The sequence below is a fragment of the Poecile atricapillus genome, chromosome 16, assembly GCF_030490865.1.
Source record: "Poecile atricapillus isolate bPoeAtr1 chromosome 16, bPoeAtr1.hap1, whole genome shotgun sequence".
Taxonomy (NCBI): Eukaryota; Metazoa; Chordata; class Aves; order Passeriformes; family Paridae; genus Poecile; species Poecile atricapillus.
In genome coordinates, this window is record NC_081264.1 from 3,662,281 (window position 1) to 3,685,949 (window position 23,669).

Genomic DNA, 23,669 nt, shown 5'->3' on the forward strand with positions numbered 1-23,669 from the left:
CGCTCCCCGGAGCCTCTCGGGGTGCGGGTCCTGCCCCGCTCCGCTCCCACGCGGGTTTCCCCGTCCCACGCCGTCCCCAGCCGGGCACCGGAGCGCGCTGCCCCCGGGCCCCTCCGCCCCGCTCCGGGACAGGCGGAGCCGGCCGGGGAAGGGCCGGAGGCGGCGGCTGCAGCGCGGGGAAGAGCCGGGAGAGGGCAGAGGGAGCCCGGTCACGGCGGCCGGAGCGCTGCGGGGCTCGGTGGGGACAGCCAGCCTCGGACACTGCCCCCGTCCCGCTCCATCACCACCCTGCCCATCGCCACCCCCTCCAGAACCAGCACAATCACCCCTAAACCACCCGCTCCATCACCGCCTCCATCCCCACTCAGCCCTCGGAAGGGGCACTTAGAAGCCAGGCTAAGATTTTGGGGGGCATTTTCCAGCTGAGCACAGACCCTCAGAGCCAAGAATTTCCAGATGTTGTCACCCCCAGGCCCTCTCCGGGCAGCCTGGGACGGACATTCCCTCAGTGTGGGATGGCAGGGATCACCTGAAACCCATCACATGCCACCGTGAGAAATGCAAACGAGAAATGCAAGTGAGAAATGCCTTTTCCCAACCACCCCACCCATCCTGGAAGAGGAATTAAGGAGGGAAGTGGGAAGGACGGCTGGAAGCCAGTAAAGGGTTTTGTACAGGAGAAGAAAGCAGCAATGGTTAAAAGCTGAGGGCAGTGCAGAGCGGAAGGGAAGCAGCAGCGCCTGAGTGAGTGTGTGTGTGTGAGAGAGAGAGAGAGAGAGAGAGCATCTGCGCAGCTCCACACACACAAACAAAAAAAAAAAAAAAAAAAAAACACCAAAAAAAACCAAAAAGCAGAAGTCGGGAGGTAGTGAATTAGCAGTTGGAAGACTGAGAAAATCCATACAGGAAGCAAAACAAAAGAGAAATCTCAGGCCACTGGGGCTGAGGACGCTGAGAGGGCGCTTCTGACATAGATGAAGTTGATAAAGAAAAGTGCGATCGCTGGGAGCTGGGACAGCCGCCCGCGGGGAAGGGGGGCAGGCACCCGGATCCGCCGGCCGCTCCTCCGTTCTCAGGAAAAGAGCCAGAAGGTGCAATTATGCATAAAGCAACGGCAGCAGGAATTAAAAAGCAGATTTTAAGGTAAGATTTTATCATGTCAGCTGCTCCCAGCCACTTCCTTGTGGGGTTTGGGAAGGGCTGATTGGACGCGGAGTCGCCTGGATCCCTGGCAGTGCCCGAAGGGGCTGTGGGGTTATGGCTCAAATCTGATCCGGGGGGGTTGCTGAGGCTGGAGGAGGGCAGCAGGGCTGTGTCCAAACCGGCTGTGGTCCAGGGGTGGCACAGCACCAGCTGGGAGTTTGCGTTTCAGTCCTTTCTTCGCTGGAAGACGCATTGGGAATGGATGGGGTGAACAAAGTGTATTGAAAGCGCCGCTGAGGATGGACCCCACGGGGAGTGACACACGGATATTGCTCTCTAACAGCTCAGTGTGTCTCAGCCCACTCTCCAAGGGCAAATTCCTGCAGCTGCCACCTTCCCAACAGCCACAAATCCATTGTGTGGTGTCTGTAAAATCCCAGCTGCCGCATCCCTGGGCTTCCTTGGCTGGGTGGGCACCCACGGCTGCTCTGCCGTGACTTTTGCCTGCCCAGTGTGAGTGGCCTCTGCGTGGGGACATGTCCCTCTGCCCCTGGAGCTGCTGCCATTCCAGACAAGGCTTCATAGGAGCTCTTGGCACAACCAAGAGTGGGGGATGTCGATGGGCCAGATGTGACAGTACAGACCTCACTCCAGTCCTGTACTGGAAAAAGGTGCAGTGGAAGTTTATTTTCCCTCAATTTCCTAGGGGAGAGTGGGCGGCTCTGCTCTTAGCTCTGCTCCCCTGGGATGAGATGGCACCAGGATGGCTGAGCCTGATCCGTGTCCACCCACACCAGTCCCCAGTCCTGCTTGGGACCGAGGGACACTGTGACCGCTCTGTCGCGGCTGAAGCCTCGCCCACGGTGTGGGACAACTGCGGGCCCTGTGTCCTGAACCGCTCTGGCTGGACGTGGGCAGCAGCCTGCGGTGCCTTTCGCCACAGGATAATTTGGAAAATTACGAGAAATGGGGTTTGAGACGGCATCTGGCCCACTGCTGCCACCCCAGAGGTCTCTTGGGTCCCAGCCCGGCGAGCTGGGGGAAGACGTGGCCAAGCAGGAACAGGAAAGGGGGGCGCTTTCCTCCCGAGCCTCCGAGAGCCCCACGCTCGGGCTCCCTCCCGACTCCCGGGGGGAGGGCTGCGGCGGACACCCCCAAATCCAGGGAGAAAACATTCTAAAAGTCATAAAAACTAAACAGACACATTTAAAAATTAAAAAATGAATCCACGGCGGGAGCGCGGCCGGGCTGTTTGCGCCGCTGAGCTCCGCGGATGCGATAAGATAAAGGCAGAAGCGGGGAGGGGCGGCGCGGAGCTGCGCGGAGCCGGGCGCACCCGCGGAGCCGCCGGACGGACGGACGGACGGACACGCACACACACACACAGAAGGACAGTCACACGAGCGGACGGACAGACAGACGGACGGACGGGGCGGCCCTTCCGCTCCGCCCCCGCGCAGCCTCCGCCCCCGGCCGCTCCGCTCCGCTTTACATAACCCGGCCGGGGCCGGGGTCCGCGCCCCGCGCCTCCGCCCGGCGGAAATGCGGAGCCGCCTGCCCCGGTTTCCTGCCTGAGCCGAGCCGAGCTGAGCCGTGCTGAGCCGTGCGCCCCGTCCCGCCCGCCCCGTCCCGGGCGCTCCGCCGCTCCATCATGGGCGAGCGGCAGCCGGACGCCTTCTCCTGCAGGTAACCGCGGTGGTACCGGGACGGGCTGGGCTGGGCTGGAGCGGAGCGGAGCGGAGCAGCACGGGCGGCCCCGGGAAGCAGCCGCTACAAAGCGAAAGTAGCGGAGGGAGGAAGCGGCGAGGCGGCCGCTCCTCTTGTGCAGCCCCCGGAGCTTCCCCGGGAGCCCCGGGCTGGATTCTCTCACTCGAGGAACTCCGGTGCCCTCGTTCCGGGGTGGTGAGCCCCTTCCTCCGCCTGCCCTCGGACAGCAGTCCCGTCCCCCTCACTCCGTTTCTGTGCGGCACAGCCTCATCCCTGCCCTTTCCTCGGGCTGCTTTTTTCCAGGGACTGCTCACCCTTAGGGGACCCGTGGTGTCCCAGCTCCCGTTTTCCTCGTGGGCACCTCCCCGTTGTAGGGACTCTGTTCCTCTGTGGGTGTCCCCCTCCTGGGGACCCCCATCCTTCTAGCAGCACAGGACCCCGGAGCACCTCTTCTTCTGGGATCCCTCGACGTCCCCCATTTCCCAGCATCTATATTTTGGAGATCCCAGAGCCGGGGGTGCAGCATGCAGGGATCCAGCCCTGCTCCTCTGCCTCCCCCCGGACCCCTGCAGCCCCTGCCATGGGGGTGACCCTCCTGGGAGGGTGCAGGACCCATGGGGTGATGCCCACCTGCCCCATGTTGTGGGGTCCTGGCTGCCCAAGGGGGCCATGCCTTGCCTCTGCCCCCCGTGGCCACTGCGAGTGCCAGGCAGAGATGTCACCTGGAGCTTGCCAAGCTGCTCCTCTGACTCTCTGCTCCCTGCAGACTTTGTTGGCTCCGTGGCTTGGCAGGGGCTCGGAGCACGAGGCCGATGCACCAGCGGTCAGAATCCTCACAGCCTTCCCATGCCCTGCCAACATTCCCAGTCCTGCCTGTGCCAGAGCCCATCAGGGTGACCCACAGAGATCCTGGACCTGCTGGCTCATGGCAGTGACACGGTCACTGCAGCCCGGGCTGGGATTTACTGTCAAGGAAACCAGGATGGGTGGTTGAGCTGCGATTTCGATATTGTTGTAAATTGATTCAAGATGTGCTGGAGTTGTGGGCTGGTGGCTGAGGGACTTTCTGGGGCTGCAGCCAGAGGAAGAGGTGGCCTGTGGGGGGACCTGGCACTGGCAGCTCCTGCATGTCCTCTCTGCACTTGGATTTGCTGGCAGGAAACAGGATTGGCATTTCAAGGCGTATGGAATTAGTGGCAAGTTTCACTTCGACTTGTTTGGGACCAGAACAATGCTTTGGATTTCTTTTTAACTTGTTTTTAGGGCAGGAGAGACTCATCCCTGTGCAGTCTCCCCTCCCCAGAGCTGCTTCTATTTTCTCTTTTATGTATTTATTGCCTCTGGTAAGATCTGGTTTGGTTTCACCAGAGCCCACAGGGCTGCGGGTCTGCCAGCACTGTGTTGGAGGGGTTGGGGTATGAGTACCAGAGGCTTTTGAGGGATCTTCCATCCTCTGCCAGAGCAAATCCTCCCCACCCACACACCCGTGGGACTGATGGACACCGTGAAGGTGTCGGGACAAATCCCAGTGGGTGACACAAAGTGAAAGTGCAAGCGCTCATCACTGATGGGGTTTGTGGTGCTGGCGGCGCTGCCGCAGCTTGACAAGGAGAAAAGGCCAAATCCAGCAATCCCTGGAGGGGCTGCTGTGGAGAGCCTGGAGAGCCAGGCTGGCTGGGAGCTGAGCTGCTGGCTGCTCCCTGCTGTCCCCAGGGACCCCCGGGCAGCCGCTCCCCCGGGAGCGCTCCCCGCACCCGGTTTCTCCCACGCCTACACCGCAGCGATTCATTTCGGGCAACAAAACAAGCCCTGTCGAAAGAGGCCACCCCGCTGCCGGGCTTTTCCCCGCAGGCAGTGGGTGTAGGAGAGTGTGATGGTGTAAACCAGGCTGCAAGGTGCCAGACGCCACGGGGCGGAGGCAGGCAGAGGGTTTTTGGGGAGCTGGGCTGGCCACAGCTGTTTGTGCCGGTGAGCTGCTGTGGGCCGAGCCAGAGTGGAGTTTGGGTTTGACCTGAGTTTGGGTTTTCTCCATCCTGTCTGTCCTGTTGGGGTGGTCAGGGAAAGCCAAGCAGGTGAATTTCCCTCGGATTTGAGGTGCTGTGACATCACCCACATCCTCAGAGGTCTGTGGTGCTGCTCAGCCCACACAGAGCTGTAAACTAAGACCAGTTTAGGTCTTTAACATAGAAAGTTGTGTGGTGCCAGGAAGTGAAATGAAAGGAGTGTGTCTGTCCTGTGAGAAAGGGGGTGAAGGAGGGCAAAATCTGCCTTCCCACACTGGCTTTTAAACGGATTTCCTACAGCCTGTATGGACATGTGGATTGGGGGAATCTCTCTGTCCTGCTCCTTTCTTGCTTTTTAACTTGCTGGTTTGGTTCAGCCAAAAGAGAGAGAGGGAACTGAGACCCCGTGGGGTTCTCCAGCTGGTGTGGGAACAGCTAGAGTCCCAGAGGGAGTGATGGTGCTGTGCCATCACCCTCCATGAGACCCAGAGAATCCTCACCATCACAGGGAGCTGCTCCAGAGGGAGTAGGAGGGCAGTGCTGGGCAGTTTCTGCTGTGGATTTTGCTGGCACCGGCTTTGGCTGTTTTATAGTGATGCTGTAAATATGTGGGTGTATCCCACACCCCGAGGCTGCAGCCAGACCCTTTCCCCACCTCTCCTCCTGCACCAACCCCTCCTGCCTTCCTGAGTGGCAGCATCTCCGTGCCCACCCCCAAATGGCTGCAGCACCCTCCAATCCAGAGGTGCATCCAGATGTTCTTCCAGCATCCGCCATCTCTGGGGGATCGGGATGCAGAGAGAGGCTGCACCATCCACATCCTGGGGGGATGCCCTGCATCACCCAGCCCTTGCAAACCCACCTGTGGCTGGCTGGATCCCCCAGGGACCTGCATCCCCCTGAGCCCCCCGCCAGGCACCTGCATCCCTCCGGACCCCCCGTGCCAGATGCTGTTCCATTGAAAAGTGCCGTTCATTGTAACCTGGCCTTTTATAGCTGCCTCGGAGCGGCTGCGGGGCCATGCCAAGAAAGGCTGCAGCCGGCTCAGAATAGCTCTTTTCATGGAGGACATCCTGGGAAGGAACAATGTTCCCGCTCTTGGGATTGTGGGAACTTTGTATTTCTGCCACTCAGGAAGCGGGGAGCTGCGGGGCCGGCCAGGGCGTCTCCCAGCCCCTCGCTTCGTCCTCTCCTGAAAATAGTCCTTGGGATGAGTTTTGAATAGTCCTGTGCTTACAAAGGGAGCTGCAAACGCCTCCGGACGCTTCTCCTCCGGTTGGGAACAGTTATTTCTGGGAGAGCCGGCGCATCAATCACATTTCCTATGCACGTCACTGGCGTGGAACTGCGGCGAGTGGGGCCGGTTTCATTTTCAGGTGCTGGTGCTGCACACACGGAGCGAGTGAGGAGGGCTGGGCACAGGGGCACGGCCACGCGGGCTCTGCTCCCTCACACCTCCCCTCGAGGCTGCATTTGTGGTGCAGGGTGACCTTCCCGTGTGGCCACAGCCCCTGGATAGCTGCTCTGTGGTGGGAAGGTGGTGAGTTGGATCCGGCAGCTCCTCCGTGGCGAGGCCAGCTGGCTCTGAATGCTCATCCTCCGGGAGCGGGTGGCAGGATTGAGGCGCTGGCTCCCAGCACTGCCCTGGCACTGCTTGGTGCTGCCGGCTCCTCTGGCTGCAATTAAACAACAAATGCATTTACTGGGACAAATAACCCATTGCCGGATCCAGGCACGGATTCCCGTCCCGCTCGGCGCTGGCACCGCCGCCACAGCAACGCTCAGGTTGGGCAAGAGTTTAAGGGAAGCTCCCGGGGGTGGCTGGGGCTGCAGGGCTGGATCCTGCACAAGCCCCAGCTCGCTGTCCCAGCCCGCATCAAAGCCACCACGGCCGGTCCGTCCCGTCCCGCTCTTCCTCGAGTTCCTGGCCCAGCACCCCAAAACAATCCCAGCACCCCAAAACAACCTCAGCACCCACAAACAGCCCCGAGGTGGGGCGGGCTTGGTGACGTACAGCTCTTCCAGCAGCTGGCAGGGATGGAAGACCCCCATCCCAACTAATCCGTGGTGTGTCCAAGGATGGGCTGGATTCTCCGTTCAGAGCAAATTAAAGTGATCAGAAGTACTTCATCCAACCTGCGGGATGGTCAGGAGATCCTCACGGGAACATAGGAGGAATAAAATGTAAATTCTGCCTTAAAGCCACCGGCTGCTGGATTCCAGCTTTGCGAGCACAACGGGCTGGAGCAGGGAGAAGCATCGCGAACTCACATCCCTGTGGATGTCGCTACTGAAACCTGGGGCTGAGCAGAGGAGCGGGAGGCTGCTGTGGTTAATTCCGGCATGGATTCATCCGGGATAGCTCTTTCCATGTGGGAAGTGCGCCAGGCAGAAGCAGAGAGGCCGGCGTTCTGCCAGCGCTGGGAGGAGGAAGCTCTGGGGAGCGTTTCCCACCGTCGGGTTGGAAAAGCACGTTGCTACTGGAGACGGCCGTCGGCTGCTTCCCACCGCGTGGCGCAGACGAAGCCCGGCTTTTTCCCCCTCCCGAAGCTGCTGCGAAGCGAGCCCGAAATCTTGGAAGGCGAATTCCCTGTCCTGGGAATCTCCCACCTGCCCGAGGAGCCGTTCGCATGAGCGCCTCGCTTCCCTCCGCTTTTTGCGGGAGCATCCCCTGAGCGTGCCGGCGGCGATTCCCGGGTGCCGGGAGGAAGCGGGAGCTCGGCGGAGGATGCTGAGTCACGGGCAGGCTGGCGGTGCTGATAGACGGGGCCCTGCTCGGGGATTCTGCCGGGCTGCTGCGGGCGCATGCCCCGCTTTGCCGGCACGCCGGACGGCCCCGAGCTTTGGGCGGCTCTTCTGAGAAGCTGGGCCCGGCGAGGCTGGCGAAGGACAGATAACATCTCCCCTCGCCTGCAACCTTGGCGGGACGTGCTCGGCAGGGCAGCGGGTGGGCAGAGATAGAGCCTCGCTTCCCGGTGTTATCGCTGCCCCGGCTGCAAACACCATCCCCTGTGCCCGCACGTTCCTCATGGCCAGCTCGCTTCCTCCAGGCCCCTCAGGGCTTTTGGTTTGGTTTGGTTTAATTTTTCCTCCCCTCCCAGCAGCCGGGGTGCTGCTGCTGCTGGAGTTTCTCGGGGAGGCGGCGGTGCCCGGTGCCGGCGCGGCAGGATCCGGGTGGGTTGGCCGATGTTTCCTTCCTGAGCGGAGTGCACGGCCCCGATAAGTGCCCCGGCAGAGCACGAGGTTTTCTCTGGCGAGCAGCGGGGCCGGCCCTGGGGAGCACCACTGCCGGCTCAGCCGGGCACGCCGGGCCGGCTGCTCGCCAGCCACGGCGCCGCCAGATTGGCCTGGCAGAGAAATCTGCTGGGGACAGAGATACGGTGTGGTTTGCCAGAGCCCGGCAGCTCCCCCGGTGCCGCAGGCAGCAGAGCATCCCCCGAGAAACGCGCTTCACCCCGCGCAGTGCCGGCCTCTCCCCAGGCCGCCGGGGCCGGGAGGATCTGCCAGCGAGGCGGCTCCATCCCTGGATTTCTGCAGCTTTTCATGTCGCTTCCTCCCCTCCCGCCCCCGTTCCAGTTTTATCAGCTCCGTTGAAATCGGTCCCTGGAGGGAAACCCATCGGCGCTGCGGAGCCTTGGCAGGAGCCGAGCGGATGTGGCCGGGCCAGGCGTCCCCGCGGGCAGCTGCAGGCAGCTGTGCTGGCAGGAAGCCGCGCAGACGCCCCGCGTCCCCACCGCGCAGGTGGGGAAACTGAGGCACGGCCCTGCCGGGTGGGGCTGGGGGCTCGGGGTCCCCCGTGGCCACTGCTGGTGGCCGCTGGTGGCCACATGGCTGTGCTGCTCCCCGGGAAGCGGCTGCCCACTGGCCTTTTCCAAGGTACCCGTGGGAATGAGGCAGCGTTGAGTGCGACTACGGGGTTCCCTGTAGATCCACGTTGCGGGTGGGAAATGGCCACGCCAGGCAGGGTTTGACGGGGACGGGGACACGGGGGAGGGACCCTGGGGCCGTGCTCACCCCCCGTGTGCTCTGTCTTGCAGCGCGGCCGCCTCGCTGGAGCCTCGGCAATGAATGGGCACTCGCTGCCGGCCGGCACGCCAGCGCATCCCCGGGGCTGGCATGAGTTCTGCGAGCTGCACGCCATCAGCACCGCCAAGGAGCTGGCGCGGCACTACCTGCGCTTCGCCACCGAGCACCCGCACCATGACCTCCTGGCCGCCGAGAACTTCTCGGTGCAGTTCACCGACCTCTTCCAGCAGTATTTCTGCCACGAGGTGAAGGAAGGCATCGCCATGAACCAGCTCCGCATCCTGCCCGCCGGCCCGGCGCGGGATTACCGGGACACGCACCGGCGGCACACCGACGCTTCCCTGGGCACGGTGGCCACCAAAGCCGAGGCGGAGCCCGGTGCCCGCCCCGAGCAGCCCGTCCGTGCCCCCGAGGCTGCTCCCTCCGGGCTGCGCAAGTCGTGGAGCTCGGAGGAGCTGGCGGGGCCGGCGCGGAGACCCTTCTCGCTCAGCCAGCTGCGCAGGAGCTGGCGCAGCCTCTTCCGACGCCGCTCCTCGGATGCGCTCCCCGGGGATGGCGATGGGGAGGCGGCGGAGGCGGCTCTCAAGCCGGGACTGGGGAAGCGCATCCTGCCGTGGGGGCTGTCGAGGGAGCAGCCCCCCGAGGTGCGCAAGGAAGGGCTGCTCAAGTACGGGCTGCTGGATGAGAATTCCCTGGACAGCGGGACGCGCTGGCAGCGCTGCCGCCTGGTGCTGCGGCGAGCGGGGCCGCCCGACGCCGAGGAATTTGTGCTGGAGCTCTTTGACCCACCCAAGGTAAGGATCGGCCGCCTCTTGCCTGTTCCAGCAGTGATGGGGGCTGGAGACGATGCCCAGATGCCAGAGCATCCCACAGGGAGGAGCAGGGACACGGATGGGGTTGTTCTGCCCCTTCTCTGCCACACGAGGCTGGGGCTCGTTTGTTTAATACCTCTGAGAAGGAGACAAAGCCACGCCTGCGGGGTCAAGTGTGGGGAGCGAGAGGTGCTGAGACCGAGGTGTGCTGATTGCTGCAGGCGGGTCAAGGTGTCATTGCATTTCTCCCTGCTGGCATTTCCAGCTGGAAGCAGAACGCCTGCCTGCAGAGCTGAGGATGGAGGCTGCAGCCTCCATCCCACTCATCCCAGCCTCATGGACCCGTTCCACCAAGGTGAGGGGCAGCCCAGTCTGATCAACCCCAATTTCCCCCTCTCCCCTGTGCTGTGGCTTCAGCAGCTTGAGCATCTGCTCGCCCGGGCAAGCTGGGAGAGGAAAGGGAAAATAGGAATGAGGCTCTGTGCCTTTCTGTGCTCCCAGTGGGACCCATAGTTTTGCTTTTTGTGAGGAGTTTTGTGACTGGAAGTTCAGCTCTCGGCTGCTGCAGGGAGCTCCCGTGGTGCTGGGACGTGGCTGGAGTGGAGATGATGCAGGATGTGAGGGAGTGGAGAGTGATGTGGGGGGAGCTGGGGTATTTAATCTGTAAAAAAGACAGTTCCTCCACATGGCAGGACTTGCACAGGCATGATGGGATGAATTCTCTTTTTTTCTTTTTTCATTTTTTTTTTTGTTCTCGTTTAACTTTGATGACAAACTTGTGCTCTGGAAGGAGGAAACCTCCGGTAGAGCTGGAGCCTTGTCCCTGCCTTCAGGGCAGCAGGGTCAGGGAGCAGCTGGCTGAATTCCTGCTATTTCCGTCGAACGACTCCAATATTAAATATTTGAAAAAAGAAACAACATCAAAATTGTGACATCTGAAAGTAAAAGCTGGTTTTGCTCCGTCATGTCAAGGGTTGCAGTTGTTTGTCCCCGTGGGAGTGTGTGTCCCCATGCCGGGGCACAGGGAGGTCAGAGGTGCTCTGGGGCACTTGGAGGCTGCTCCAGCAGCTGGATAGCTCTGCCTTTCTTCCCTCCTCACCCCTTTTCTCCCCCTTTTTTCCCTTTCCCCCCTTTTTCATTCTTTTAATCCTTTTTTTTTCTTTAATAACTTCTTTTAATCCCTTTTTCTTTTATCTTCCTCCTTTTTCTTTTTTCACTTCCCCTTTTCTTTTTTCAATTCCCCCACCTTTTTTTTTATGTTTTTTTTTTATTGCCCCCATCTTTTTCTCCCCATCCCCACCCCTTTTTTTTTCCCCCCCCTTTTCCTTCCTTTTCCTTTCTTTGTTTCCCTCCCCCTTGGGAATCAAGCCCAGCACATTCTTCCTCTCCCCACATTCCCTGCGCAGCTTTCACCCAGGGGTGGGAGACACTTCAAACAAGACCCTGACCGAGTTCCCCCAGTGCTCTGAGCGTTATTCCTTGCAGTCTCCACGGGATGGAGATTTCCTGGTGCTCCAGGAGCCCCGAGCAGGAGGTTTCTCAGCCAGGCCTGCGGAAGTGGGGGATGTTCCTCGCTGGATTTTGCAAGTCTCCGGATTAAATTGCTTCCTGTGCAAATATTCTCAGGGCGGCTCCTTCCTTTCCAATTCTCTGGGCTGGGGCCAGCTCCGGTCTCCTTTACAGCACAATCAATCCAGAGCCTGTCCCAGTGACTGCGGGAGAATTCCAGGGGTGGTGGAAAGTTCCCCCGCGGTTCTGGTGGCTCCCGCTCCCCAAACCCAGCAAGGGGCCAAACCACAGAGCAGTGAGAACAGAAGGGTTTGTTGGGGGGTTGTTTTCCCTTCAAATAACTAAATAACACTCAACAATCCCCTGGGAATGGCTGTGAGGAGCCCCCTCCCCTCCATCCTCCTGCCCTGGGATGCTCCGAGGGCTTTGCCAGTGCCTTTTCCCCTTCTCACGGGTCTGTTCTTGATTTGAGGGTGCTGTTGATCAGCGTAGAAAATGGATGGTTTCAAATAAGCAACTGGAAAATCAGTTCTTGGGATTTTTCATCCTCACCTGATCTCTGGACTGTGAGGTTTGTCACCCTCAGGGTCTGCCTGGAAACACCCTTCCCCTTCCTCCCCTTCCTTCCCCCTTCCTCCCCTTCCTTCCCCCTTCCTTCTCCCTTCCTCCTCTTCCTTCCCCTTTCTTCCCCTTTCCACCCTGTAAATAGTAGGATGTAATTGAAATTTCACCTCAGCCTCAGGGCTTTGCAGCATCAAGCCAAGCCCCCAGATATCCCTGCCCTTGGAATGACCTTGGAGAAGGCAGGTGTGTGCAGAAAGGAGGGAGGGGTCTCCCTGCTTTTGGCAGCTTTTATCTAATTTTTTCCCCCTTTTCTCCTGGTGCTCCAATGAGGCCTCTGAGCTTAATCCCATAAAGTGCCCGGCATCAAAGGGAGAGGGGGCTTTGAAGAGCCCTGATCCCATTTCCTGCTTGGGTGGCTGTGCTGGGTGAAGGGGTCAGGGAGCTGTGCTGGAGAATTGGGCATCCCCTGCCCCAGGCGTGTGCCAGAGGAGATGGGGATTTGGGGAGGGGGAGCAGCTCCCCTTCCCCCGCTCACAGCCACAGCTGCCTTGGTTTTGGCATCGCTCCCTCCTCCCTCCAGCGCTGGAAAAATGATGTTGGGAAGGAAGGATTTGGAGATGATGGGATCTGGAGCTCTCCTGGGTCACTGCCTGGCTGGGTCACAGGGCTGGGGGACAATCCCAGCCTGGGGACATTCCGGAGGGTGCTGGGGTGTGAGGAGGCCAGAGGGAGGTGATGATGCTGTGTGGAACAGGAGCTGGAATCCAGGGATATTGGGATACCTGGAGTGCTTGTGTTTATGGCTGTACATCTGTCTGTGCCACAGCAAAACCTGGGCATGGCCCTGGGATTGCAGCCCATGGGGATTCTCTGATGTCTCTTATGAAGGTGATGCTCACCAATCCTCCCTGATTTTTCCTTGGAGGCATTAAGAGCTTTCTCCTCTCCCACACCATTTAATCCCATATAACCTTCAGGACTGGATACCTCTGAAATCTCTCCACCTTCATAAATTTAAACCAAAGCTGGCAAACCCAGGTTTGTCACTTTTGGGGCTGCCCCATTCCTCAGCTGAGCCCGAGCCCCAAATACCTCTAATGTGGCCAAATCCCAACCTCGGTGAAAGCCGTGATTCGCAGCGGAAATGTCCCGAGCCGTTTCTGTTGACCAGATGTTTTCACAGGAAGGGGAAGGGAAATGGGATTTGCATTTGTGCCGCTTTCTTTATAGCGTTTTAATGAAATCCAGCGCATCCCGTAAATTGATGGCACGCCGGGACTAGCCGGGAAGACTCCTTCCGGAGAAAGCCCTTGGAGCCTCTGCCACAGCTCAAACATCTTTGCTGAAGCCACGGGAGGAGCAGTGTTTTTATCTCTGCTCAGTGTGAGGCTGCTTTGACTTCCTTTTTTTTCTCTTTTTTCTCTCTTTTCTTCCTTTTTTCCCTTTTTTTTTTTTTTTTTGTCTTTTTCTCTCTCTCTTTTTTTTTTTTTTTCTTTTTTTACCCCTTTCACCTGAATCTGGTTTCTGAGAACTGCCACCTCCTGAGCCAGCAGGTTCCTGTCCCTGAATTTTGGTGCTTGGGGCTGTGAGTAGCAGCTGGTCGTGCATGGGATGGGGCACATCCCAGTGTTTTGGTCCCCATTCCCCATCCCTGCTCCTCCTGGAGCTGCTCAAACGTGGCCTGAGTGACTCAGCCAAGGAAGGGCAGTGATGGAGGGGGAGGTTTCCTCCCTGGAACACCTTGAGGAAGGTTTTCCCAGTGATGGGAAGCACCTCAGTGTGCTGGCATCCTTTTCTTGGCATTCCTGGGGACTTCATCCCTCTCTTGGTATCCTTTTCCTGGCATCTCCATTCATGGCATTCTTCTCCTGGCATTCCCAGGGACTGCTTCCCTCTCTTGGCATCTCCAGGGGCTGCATCCTGTCCTGATGCAGCTCCTTGCAGGGGGTTGGACTCGTTGACTTTTCAAGATCCTTTCCAACCCAAACTATTCTGTGCTTCTGTGATCCCTCTCCAAACATCCTTCTCCCAGCATCCCTCTCCTGGCATTCCCAGGGACTGCATCCCTTTTTTGGCATTTCCAGGGGCTCCATCCTGATCCGGTTGGTGTCCCTGCCTATTGCAGAGGGGTTGGATTGGGTGGCCTTTGAAGTTCCCTTCCAACCCAGATTATCCTGTGATTCTGTGATCTTGATCCTCGAGGATCTCATCCCTCTCCTGGCAACCCCAAGGACCACACAAAAAACAGCCAGAGGGGTTTGGGCGTCCTGCAAATCCCTCGGGAGAGGCAAAACCTCCCCTGAAGGCACCTGGAGCTGCCCCCAACCCCTCGGGCAGCCTCTCCCCGGGGCAGGGCGGGCACTCTCCGTTCTTCGAAGGCACCGGGCTTGGGCGGCCTCAGGGCTTTGTGAGATTTTGGTGGTGACTTTTGCTCTCTTCCCCCTCCCCCCTGCCCCCCCCGGCTCTGTTTTTGGGTATCGAGGGGGGGGTGGTGGGAGGGAGGGCGAGGAGACAAAGGTTATTTGTCATTTATTAACCACAACTTTTTCCATCCTTGGTCATGCACGGAAAAAACACTTTTAGCAGCGTAACCACAGCCCCGGCGTTAATTGCTGAAGAGCGGAGTTTCTTATTTTGGAAACTGTTGCTGGGATGGGGCTTGCTGGGGCCTGGCTGCGAGGGGAAGGGTGCAGGATGGACCCCAACCTCTGCCTCGATGAACTCTGGGGTTTAGGGCTTGGAAGGATTCCATCCTTTTTAACCCCATCCTTTAAAATCCGCCCTTCCCGGGGTTGTTTTCCTACACCCTGCTTATCAGAGTGTCACTCACGGGGATGCTGCAGAGCTGCTCGGGGTGGAAAGCACCACGTGCCAGCTGAGAAGTGGGCAAAAAACAGAGATATTGGGCAAACCACAGGAAAAAGGACTGGGAAAGCGCTCAGGGAATGCGTCTCTTCTCCCCTAGAGCTGCCCACAGCTGGAGTGGGAAGAGCTGTGCGTGCTGGGTCCCCACGTGTGAGATGCCTAACGGGGTTTTTTGGGGTGGTTGTCTCTCTTTTTTCCCCCTTTTTCTTCTTTTTTTTTCTCTCTTTTTTTTTTTTGTCTCTCTCTCTCTCTCTCTTTTCACGGCCCAGGATGTGGTTGTTTCGAGGCTGAGAGCTGCTTCTTTCAAAGGTAAATATTTATGAGAGCCTGCGCAGGCAGCTCGGGGTCTGGAAGGATTCAAGGATTCATCCCAGCCGTGGTGGGGGCTCAGCTGGGGTGGACCCTGCTCCTCCCCACCAGGCAGCCAGTCCCAGCTCCAGTGTTTATGATGGGCACTGTGATGTTCAATGTTATTTTGGGATTGTGTTAAAAACCAGCATTTTGGGCAAACTCACTTCCTCCAGCCCCAGGCAAGGGGCAGGAATGAAAATACCCATCCCAGTAGGATTAAATGGTCCCACGTGGGCTTTTGAACATTTTTCCATCATCCTGGGTAAGGCAAAATCCTCGGGATGATAGAAAATCCCAGGACATCCCAGGGGAATCTGTGCTGGACCCCCCCATCCCCCTGGGGCTGAGCTTTGGGGTGATTCAATCCTGGCTGCAGCAGCTCCCACTTGCACACAGACACCTTGTTTACTTTCCATGCTCGTTATTTATTCCAGGAAATTATTAAAGCAGCCCACGCTGGAACCGAATTTGGCATAAAATAAATTTAAAAAAAAATTATATAAAAAAATCAAGGGGTTGGCAAAAGCCGATTGTTTACAGATTCTGCTTATAGCCCCCATCACCCCCAGCCCTGCTGTGAGCCACCGGGCTCGCTGCTTTTGGGGGGCTTTGCAGGGTTTTGAGGGGATTTGCAGCAGTTTGAGGAATTTGGGAATGTTGGCTGATCAGGGAGGTTTATCAATGGACAGAGGAGCCAGCAGCTCCAGGGATGGGTGTGGATTCCTGCCTGGACCCCCCCCAAATCTCACCCCGCGGCTCTCAGATTCATTTAGTAGGAAATCGGCGCTCGGGGGGCGATGGGGTCGGGGCTGTGCTTTCTCCCATCGCCGTTCGCCGGCGCTCGGCAGCCACCGGGAATGGGAACAGAGGGATCTTTGTGGCCCGGCCACCCCCGAGCCAGCGCCGGCACAACGGTGCCTCTTGTCACCGCTGGGCACGGTCCCCTCGGGGACAGCGCTGTCCCCTGCCCGCGGGATGCTCGGAGACAGGCTGTCCTGCAGCTCCTTTGTGCCTCTGCTGTGGGGTTGAGGATGCTGGCGGGGCTTTGGGGTGGGCACGGGGTTTTTTTGGGAGGTAATGGCCAGGGCTGGGGGATGTTGAGCTGGCACAGCAGCGGGAATCGTCTCCGCCGTTCCTGTTTGACAGCCGGGGAAACTCTGAGCTCCTGTTCCCCAAGCCCAGAGCAGAGCCCAGGGCGGTGCTCGATGCTCTCAGGTTTCCAAATGAGCGGTGCCCACCTGCAGAGAGGCAGGAATGTTTTGGGAATGTGTCACCCTGGGGCCACGCGGAGCTGAGCTGAGCTAGGGGGTCCCTACAGAAAGCCCAAATCAGTGGGATTCCAGTCCCTGTCCCAAAAACCAGCATTGGCAGGGGATGTCCAGGGTGGACCTCTCCCCTTGGAGCTGTGATGGAAACACCCGAGGAAGAGCATTGGGATTAACTGTGCTGGCACCTCCCCTGGAGCACCGGGATGAGCTGCAGGAGGACAGAGGGATTTGTCCTCCTGAAGATCCCTGAGGATGGACACCAGGATTAGCCCTGGTGCAGATCCCTGAGGATGGACACCAGGATTAGCCCTGGTGCAGATCCCTGAGGATGGACACCAGGATTAGCCCTGGTGCAGATCCCTGAGGACACGTTTTGGGATTATCCATGGTGCAAAAGTGCTCAAGGATGAGTGTTGGGTTTAACTATGGTGAAACTCCCCAGGGAAACCACCAGGATTTCCTGCCACATAAAATCCCCGAGGGTAAAGTCTGGAATTTCCCGTGGTGCAAACTCCAGAGGATGATGGCTGCTCCAGCAGACACTTTGCCCTCTCCAGCAGGACCTTTGGAGCCCTCGCAGCCCCACAGGGCCCTCTGCCCTGCCCTGGCACCAGGGGATGTTCCCACCCAGCTCACACAGCATTCCCTGGAGAAGATTTGTGTGTATCCATGCTCCTGGAAAACTTCACACCTTCCCCCAGGGCTGCAGGCACAGGATATGGTTTTGTGTCCATCCAGCACAAAACCAGCCAGGCCTGGCACTGCAGCTCCAGCTGAGGTTTGTCCCTTGTGTAAGGGACACAGAGCTCTGTGATTTACAAGAAGTGACAAATCTCACTGCTGGGGACCTCGCACAAGGGCTCAGGCACCTCCCCACGCCCCGTGGGTGACTCGGAGTGGAAGTGACAGCTGGTGTGGGGAAACCCCCAGAGCGTGGAGGGGCCAGGGGCAGCTCCTGGTGCTGTCAAAGGGTTGCTCTGCACAAACTTGGCCTGATGGCTCAGCCACTGCCATCATCACTGTGCCACCGTCATCATCACTGTTATCACTGTGCCACTGCTGTCATCATCATGCCACTGCTGTCATCATCATGCCACTGCCATCGTTCCTGTGCCACCACTCTCATTCTTGGAGAGCCGCCCTCCACCTCACCTGAGTGGAAAAAGCTCCCTCAGTGTCCCCTGAGCATCCAGACAGGACCGGGGAGGGCGTTCCTGGCACAGGTGGGCAAGCTGGGAGGAGCTTTACTATGAAAAGTGCCATAAATCCCAAATATCCTCGTGGGAGATTTGTGATTTCCCCAGCACAGGCAGGGCCAGGTGTGCTGGGAGAGCTCCTGGAGGGACACTGAAGGAGCCAGTGGAGTGGAGAGAGGGGCTGTGCCAGGGCTGGTGCTGGGGTTTGCCAGGAGGAAATGCAGGCGCTCTGCTCCGAGCAGCCCTGACCTTGGCCCGACCTTCACTCGTGCTCCTGGCACGGCTGCAGCGCCGAGCTGGCGTCGGGCTCCTTCCCAGGTCTGGCAAACCCCATTTTCTCCCTGCCCTGCCCTCCCCGGGTCTGTGGCGGCCGTGGGTGCCCTGGTGGCACTGCCTGTGCCATGCTGGCTGTTCCTGTGCCCCTCTGTGGGGGTGTCTGGGGATGTGGGGACACACAGGGGGTGCAGTGGGGTGTCCTCACTGGGAGGGCTCTGGTGGGATGCTCAGGGCAGGGAGCAGGAGGCTCTTCTGTTCTTGGGGGCATTTTCCTCTGTCTTCCAGTTTGCTCCATGTCTCCTGGCACTGGGAACAGCCCTGGCCTGGCTGAAGCTTTGTATTTTTAAACTGTGGAAAGATTCCCTGCAAAAACCAAAAATGCCAGTGTGTTCCAGTAGGTGCTGAGAGCTGGTGCATCTCCTCGGTCTCCATCCTGTGGAATCCTATCATCTCCATAGGTGGCCACATCCTGGTCACATTCCCAGCAGGGCTCAGCCACAGGGAGAGGGAGTTTGGGGCAGCTGGGCCAGATCCCAGCTGATCCCTTTCTCCAGTGCCCTGAGAGCTGGAGAAAGAGCCCTGGCACAGCCCAGGCTGCCCAGGTCTGTGTGCCAGGACTGGGAATGCCACAGCGGGGCAGGGTGGCCGCTCTGTTCTGGGAGTGCAGCTCCATGGGGTGTCACAGCCCAGGTGATTTTGGAGGTGCTCAACCTCCTGCTGGGCTTTCCCCCGTTTGCACAGGATCCGTTTGGGAGCAGTGGGGTGAATCTCCATGTGGGGTATCGGGGCTGAGCTGGAGCAACATCTGTAACATCCCAAACATTCCATCCCATCCCGAGGCTCCTGAGCACACCGAGGCAGGCAGCAGTGGCTTTACCCATCCCTGCGGCGCTGCTGGGGCACCAAGGAGCCCAGGGGTGAACCCTGGCTGTGTTGAGTGTGCACTTTTGGTTACCGAGAACTCCCTTTCCCGGTACCGGCCGCATCGAGCAGGGCATCTTGCGGTCAGGTGCGGCGCCGTGCCTGCGGTAGGCGCTTCTCCGAAGACCAGCCTGGTTTTTTCGGGCACCCTATCTCTGTGCTGCATCATTTCCTTCTCCTTCTCCACGCCGAGACACGCAGGGGGCAACGCCAAACTCCTTTTTCCTGGAATTTCCCGGTTTCCTAAGAAGCCGACCCCCAACGCTGCGGTTGGGATGTTGATAAAAACCCGCTCAGGGTCACGCTGGACGTCACAAGCCCTGTGCGGGCCAGCGGCCAGCACCAGCCATCCCATCGCCTTCTCCACACAGGACTTTGCACAGGGGCACGGTTCCGTTCCAAAGGTGGCAGGGAAAAAAATCAGATTCCTTGGGGATAAAGCGGCGGAGGCTCAGGGCAGCTCGGTGACCGTGATTGCAGCACAGCACAGCTGCAATCACTGTCACCAGCAGGCCCGGGGGGTGCCGGGGCCACCGCGGTGTCACCAGCCCCGTGCATGACGCCGTAACACCCGCTAAGACTTCTAAGAACTTTCTTCTCGGTGCAGCTCGCTGCTGATAAGGGCTGATCCCTCTCTCGCTGCGTTTCCGGCCCCAGAGAACACCGAGTGCTCTGCCCGGGGAGGGAGGGAGGGAGGGAGGGAGGGGGATGGCAAGAGGGAAAAAAAAAAAAAAGCAGAAAAAAGCACAGCTAAAGATGGTGTGGTTGGGTGACCGAAGAAGTGCCCGGTGGGGACGCTCTGAGTGTCCTGCAGGAAGTTGGGGACACGGTGGGGGTGGCTTTGTGGGTTTGCTGTGAGCATCACCAGCTCGGAGCAGAATTTGGGCAGTTTGGTTGGCAAATGCTGCTGTGGGGTGAAGTGTAGAGACACTGTCCCTGTGCGGGGACAGTGGCTGTGGGGCGAGGAGGGCCACTGGAGCCAGCACCCCACGGGATGATAAAGCCACTGCGTGAATCACAGCCAGCCAAAATCTTGTGGCGCAGAGAGGGGATGAGCGTGCCCGTGGTGGCACCGCCAGGGCTGTGCCAGGCTGCGTGGGACGGCTCTGGCCGTGGGGCTGAGCACCGAGGGTTGGCTCCATCACCCAGCAGGGGTGCTCAGGGAATTTTTTGCCCCCCTGGCAGCCCGGCTCCCGTGCCACGTGCCGCAGCCTGCCGGCAGTCAGCAGGGCGGCAGAGGAACCGAAAGCTGCCGCAGGGATATTTCAGCCTCTGTGGAAGTGTTTGCTCAGCACTTTGTCATGTGCCTGTGTCAGTGCCAAACCCGCCGGGGAGCTCTTGGCACGCCACTGACCCTCGCACCCATCAGCAGGATGTTCCCTGCCCGCACCCCGATTTCCCCATGGGTGCCACATCCCTGGAACGCGCTGGGAACCCCCTTCTCTCCCTCCTCTCCTCCACCCATCCCTCCACTGCAGGGTCCTTGGGACCCCTGAGATGGGTCTGGATGTCACTCAGCCCCCCTGGGGTGCCCTGGCAATGCCATCGGGGGTATTCCCTTGCCACAGTGGGGTATTTCCTCACCACACAAGGTGTTTCCTTGCTCCTGGGGTATTTCCCTGCAGAGCCGGGTACCTCCCTGCTGGCTGCTGGACCTGGTGGAGCAGTGGGGTGTGGGGCAGTGTTTTGGGGTGTGGGGCAGTGTTTTGGGGTGTGGGGCAGTGTTTTGGGGTGTGGGGCAGTGTTTTGGGGTGTGGGGCAGTATTTTGGGGTGTGGGGCAGTGTTTTGGGGTGTGGGGCAGTATTTTGGGTTGTGGGGCAGTGTTCTGGGGTGTGGGGCAGTGTTTTGGGTTGTGGGGCAGTGTTTTGGGGTGTGGGACAGTGTTTTGGGGTGTGGGGCAGTATTTTGGATTATGGGGCAGTGTTTTGGGTTGTGGGGCAGTGTTTTGGGGTGTGGGACAATGTTTTGGGGTGTGGGCTCAGCTCAGGCTCTGTGTTTCACCTCACAGGGCTCCAAGCCGAAGCTGCTCGTCGCCTGCTCCGCTGTGCAGGAGGTGCGGAGGTGCACACGCCTCGAGATGCCCGATAACCTCCACACCTTTGTCCTCAAGGTAGGACCTGCTGAGAGGGTCTGCAGCCACCCCTGAGGCCTTTCCCACCCTCTGGGGCACACGTGGCTCCCAAAAGCTCCCGTGCCAAATTTCAGTTCCTCTTCCCATCTGGGGAGGGGATGCACAGGGGGATGTGGGGTGCAGGGTGGGGGATGCGCTGTCCCTGCTTGGGTCCCGAGCGTGGGTGGGTGGGTGGGGGATGCGCTTCTCTCTCTCTCTCTGAAGACCCCATGGCCCTGTCTGATGTCCCCCAGGTCACCAATGCCACCGACATCCTGTTTGAGGCAGGGGATGAGCAGCAGCTCAGCTGCTGGACGGCCGAGATCCGGGAGTGTGTGCGCAGGGGGTAAGCGCCCGCTGGATGTCCCTGAGCCTGGGGATGGGGACAGTGGCTCTGTGTCCCCACTGCCAGCGCTCAGCCTGGCTTCTCCTGTCCCCAGCAGGTCTGACACGGGTGACCCTGAGCTCCTGACGTGCCGACACCCCGACCCTACAGCCGCCAGCCCCACCACCAGCACCGACCCCCTCAGCCAAGGTGAGCTGGGGACACGCAGGGGACCCTGGGGACAGCAGGGGATCAGCACATCCTGCCGTGGCTGGGCTGATCGGCCTTCCCCAAACAGCAGGAGGGGAGGACAGAGAGGGGAAGGGACGGGAGCGATGGGCAGGGGTCCCATTTCCCAGGGACGCTGATCCCTGTGCCTGGCAGGGGCGACGCCGGGGGGCCCGGGGGAGGCGGCGGGGCCGAAGATGGAGCAGTTCCTCTCCTCCTGCCCCTGGTTCCACGGGCCCATCTCCCGGGTGAAGGCGGCTCAGCTGGTGCAGCTGGGGGGGCTGGAGGGCCACGGCGTGTTCCTGGTGCGGCAGAGCGAGACGCGACGCGGCGAGTACGTGCTCACCTTCAACTTCCAGGGCAGAGCGAAGGTACGGGCGGGACAGGGCTGGGATGGGGAGGGGAACCTCGCAGGAAGCCCCTGGGGCAGCTCCTGTCCCAGAGAGAGGTGCTCTCCTGCTCTCTGCCCTCAGTGGTGCCCTTCTCCCAGCGGGCAAAATCCCCAGGGAGCCACAGGCCGGGGATGCAGCACATGGTGCTAAAGCCCTTGGTGTCCCCATCCCAAATATCCCCACGGCGTCCTGCAGGAGGGAGGTGCAGGAAGGGTAACGGGTCCCCGCTGCTCTCCGCAGCACCTGCGGCTGGCGCTGACCGAGCGGGGCCAGTGCCGTGTCCAGCACCTCCGCTTCTCCTCCATCGTGGAGATGCTGCACCACTTCCACCGCTACCCCATCCCGCTGGAGTGCGGCACCGCCTGCGATGTCCGGCTCTCCAGCTACGTGGTGGTCCTGCCCCAGGCACAAGGTGTGCGGGAAGGGGGATGTTCCCGCGGGATCGGGGATGGAGGGTGCCCGGGGCGGGTGTGGATGCCCCGGGGCTGGGCAGAGCTGGGCCCTTTGGAGCGGGGAAGAGGAAGCCTCGGATCAGCGGCACAAAAGGTGACTCCCAAACTCCCGGCTTCCTCTTTTGAGAAAGGAGAAGCTGCTCCCAGCCACGGGCTGCGGGGAGGGGGGGTCATGGGTTGCACCCCACAGCCCCAAAGAGAGGGCGACAGGAGCATCCCCCTGACCAGCATCTCCTCCCTCCTCCCGCAGCTCCTGGCTCCAGCACCACGGTCCCCCTCCCCTTGCCCTTTCCCGGTTGGAACCCCGAGTTCAGCCTCATCCCCACCGGCTCCTCCTGCCCACACGGCCCCGATGAGCCCCCCGGGGGTCCCCCAGCGGAGCAGATCTTCCACCTGGTGCCACCACCGGCCGAGCTGGCTCAGAACCTGCGCCCGGCCAGGGCCACCACGGCCACCACGGCCCGGCCCCGCGACTCGGACTATGAGGTGGAGGCACCGGGCCGGGGCCATGTCCGTGCCATCGATAACCAGTACACGCCGCTCTGACCAGCACGGCGCCGGCACTGGGATGCACTTTCGGGTGGAGAAATCCTGGAGACCTTCTGGGGGATCCATCGAGAGAAAGAATGTACCTGTTTCTTCCTTCTGGTTAGGGATTATTATTGTATTTTTGCAAAGGAAGGGGGTAATTTTTCACTCCTGTACGGGTGTGCTCCCTCTCGTGGGCCTGTTAAAGGGCCTCTTATTGTTATTTTTGTTGTTCTTATCGAAGCTTTTTCATTACTGTTTACACAACGCCGCTCGTGCCTGCGCCGGGCCCGGTGTCCTGCCTGTCCCTGACACGACAGAGCCCAGCCAAGGAACCAGGGGCTTGTGTTACACCCACGGAATTGGAGAAAGTTTAAAAACACAACCAGGATAACAAGAAAAAAAAGGATTATAAATTCATTGCCAAGTTGCTGCTCCAGGCCTCGTCCTCCCGTCCCGGCTGCTGAACCCACCAGCAAAGCCCGACCTGAGCTGAGCTCCCACAAAGGGTGATGAGCAGGGTTTGGGGTTTTTTCTTAGCTAAAGCAAAAACTGGCTTTTTCTTGCTTTTCCTTTTTAACCCAGCACAGCCGTGGCCGCTCCCTGCGCCAGCCAGAGGGATCCTCACCCTGCTGTCCCGGCTGATTGAGACTCAACACTAATTGCTCCATCCTCAGCCATGGCACCAGCCGAGAACTAACACAGAGACTGACACAAACCACTCCTGCTGGTGAGGGAGGGGTTTATCCCGTTCTGTCCTGGTGATGGATGTGTTCTGTCCCGGTGGTGGAGGCTTTTTTATCCCTGTGGTGGATGGGTTTTTATCCCGGTGATGGAAGCGTTTCATCCCAGTGATTTTAGGCACAAATCTTAAAGTCAGTTTTCCCCCTAAAGAACCCCCCTACTCTTGCTTGCCTTTTTCCCCCCCAAAAAACTCTTGTCACCAGGAGCTTGGTGGCATTTAAAGCTCAGCCATCAGGTGATGGGGGTCC

The 23,669-nt window shown here is 59.6% G+C and overlaps 1 protein-coding gene across 8 annotated transcripts; it reads left to right on the forward strand.

Annotated features, from left to right (window-relative positions):
* Positions 1 to 943: 943 nt before the first annotated feature.
* Positions 944 to 23,598, forward strand: SH2B3 (SH2B adaptor protein 3). 8 transcript variants are annotated; one of them, XM_058851412.1, is made up of 8 exons: positions 2,469 to 2,829; positions 8,891 to 9,673; positions 20,651 to 20,752; positions 21,007 to 21,098; positions 21,193 to 21,287; positions 21,462 to 21,676; positions 21,938 to 22,109; positions 22,400 to 22,827. In XM_058851412.1, the coding sequence occupies exons 2-8, from the start codon at positions 8,918 to 8,920 to the stop codon at positions 22,693 to 22,695; spliced, it is 1,728 nt and encodes a 575-aa protein (XP_058707395.1). In that variant the 5' UTR covers positions 2,469 to 2,829; positions 8,891 to 8,917; the 3' UTR covers positions 22,696 to 22,827. The 8 variants fall into 8 exon arrangements, with proteins under 8 accessions (XP_058707391.1, XP_058707395.1, XP_058707396.1 ...); XM_058851413.1 differs by having other exon boundaries at positions 21,196 to 21,287; XM_058851408.1 differs by lacking the exons at positions 2,469 to 2,829; positions 21,938 to 22,109 and adding an exon at positions 944 to 1,143 and having other exon boundaries at positions 22,400 to 23,598.
* The last annotated feature ends 71 nt before the right edge of the window (positions 23,599 to 23,669 follow it).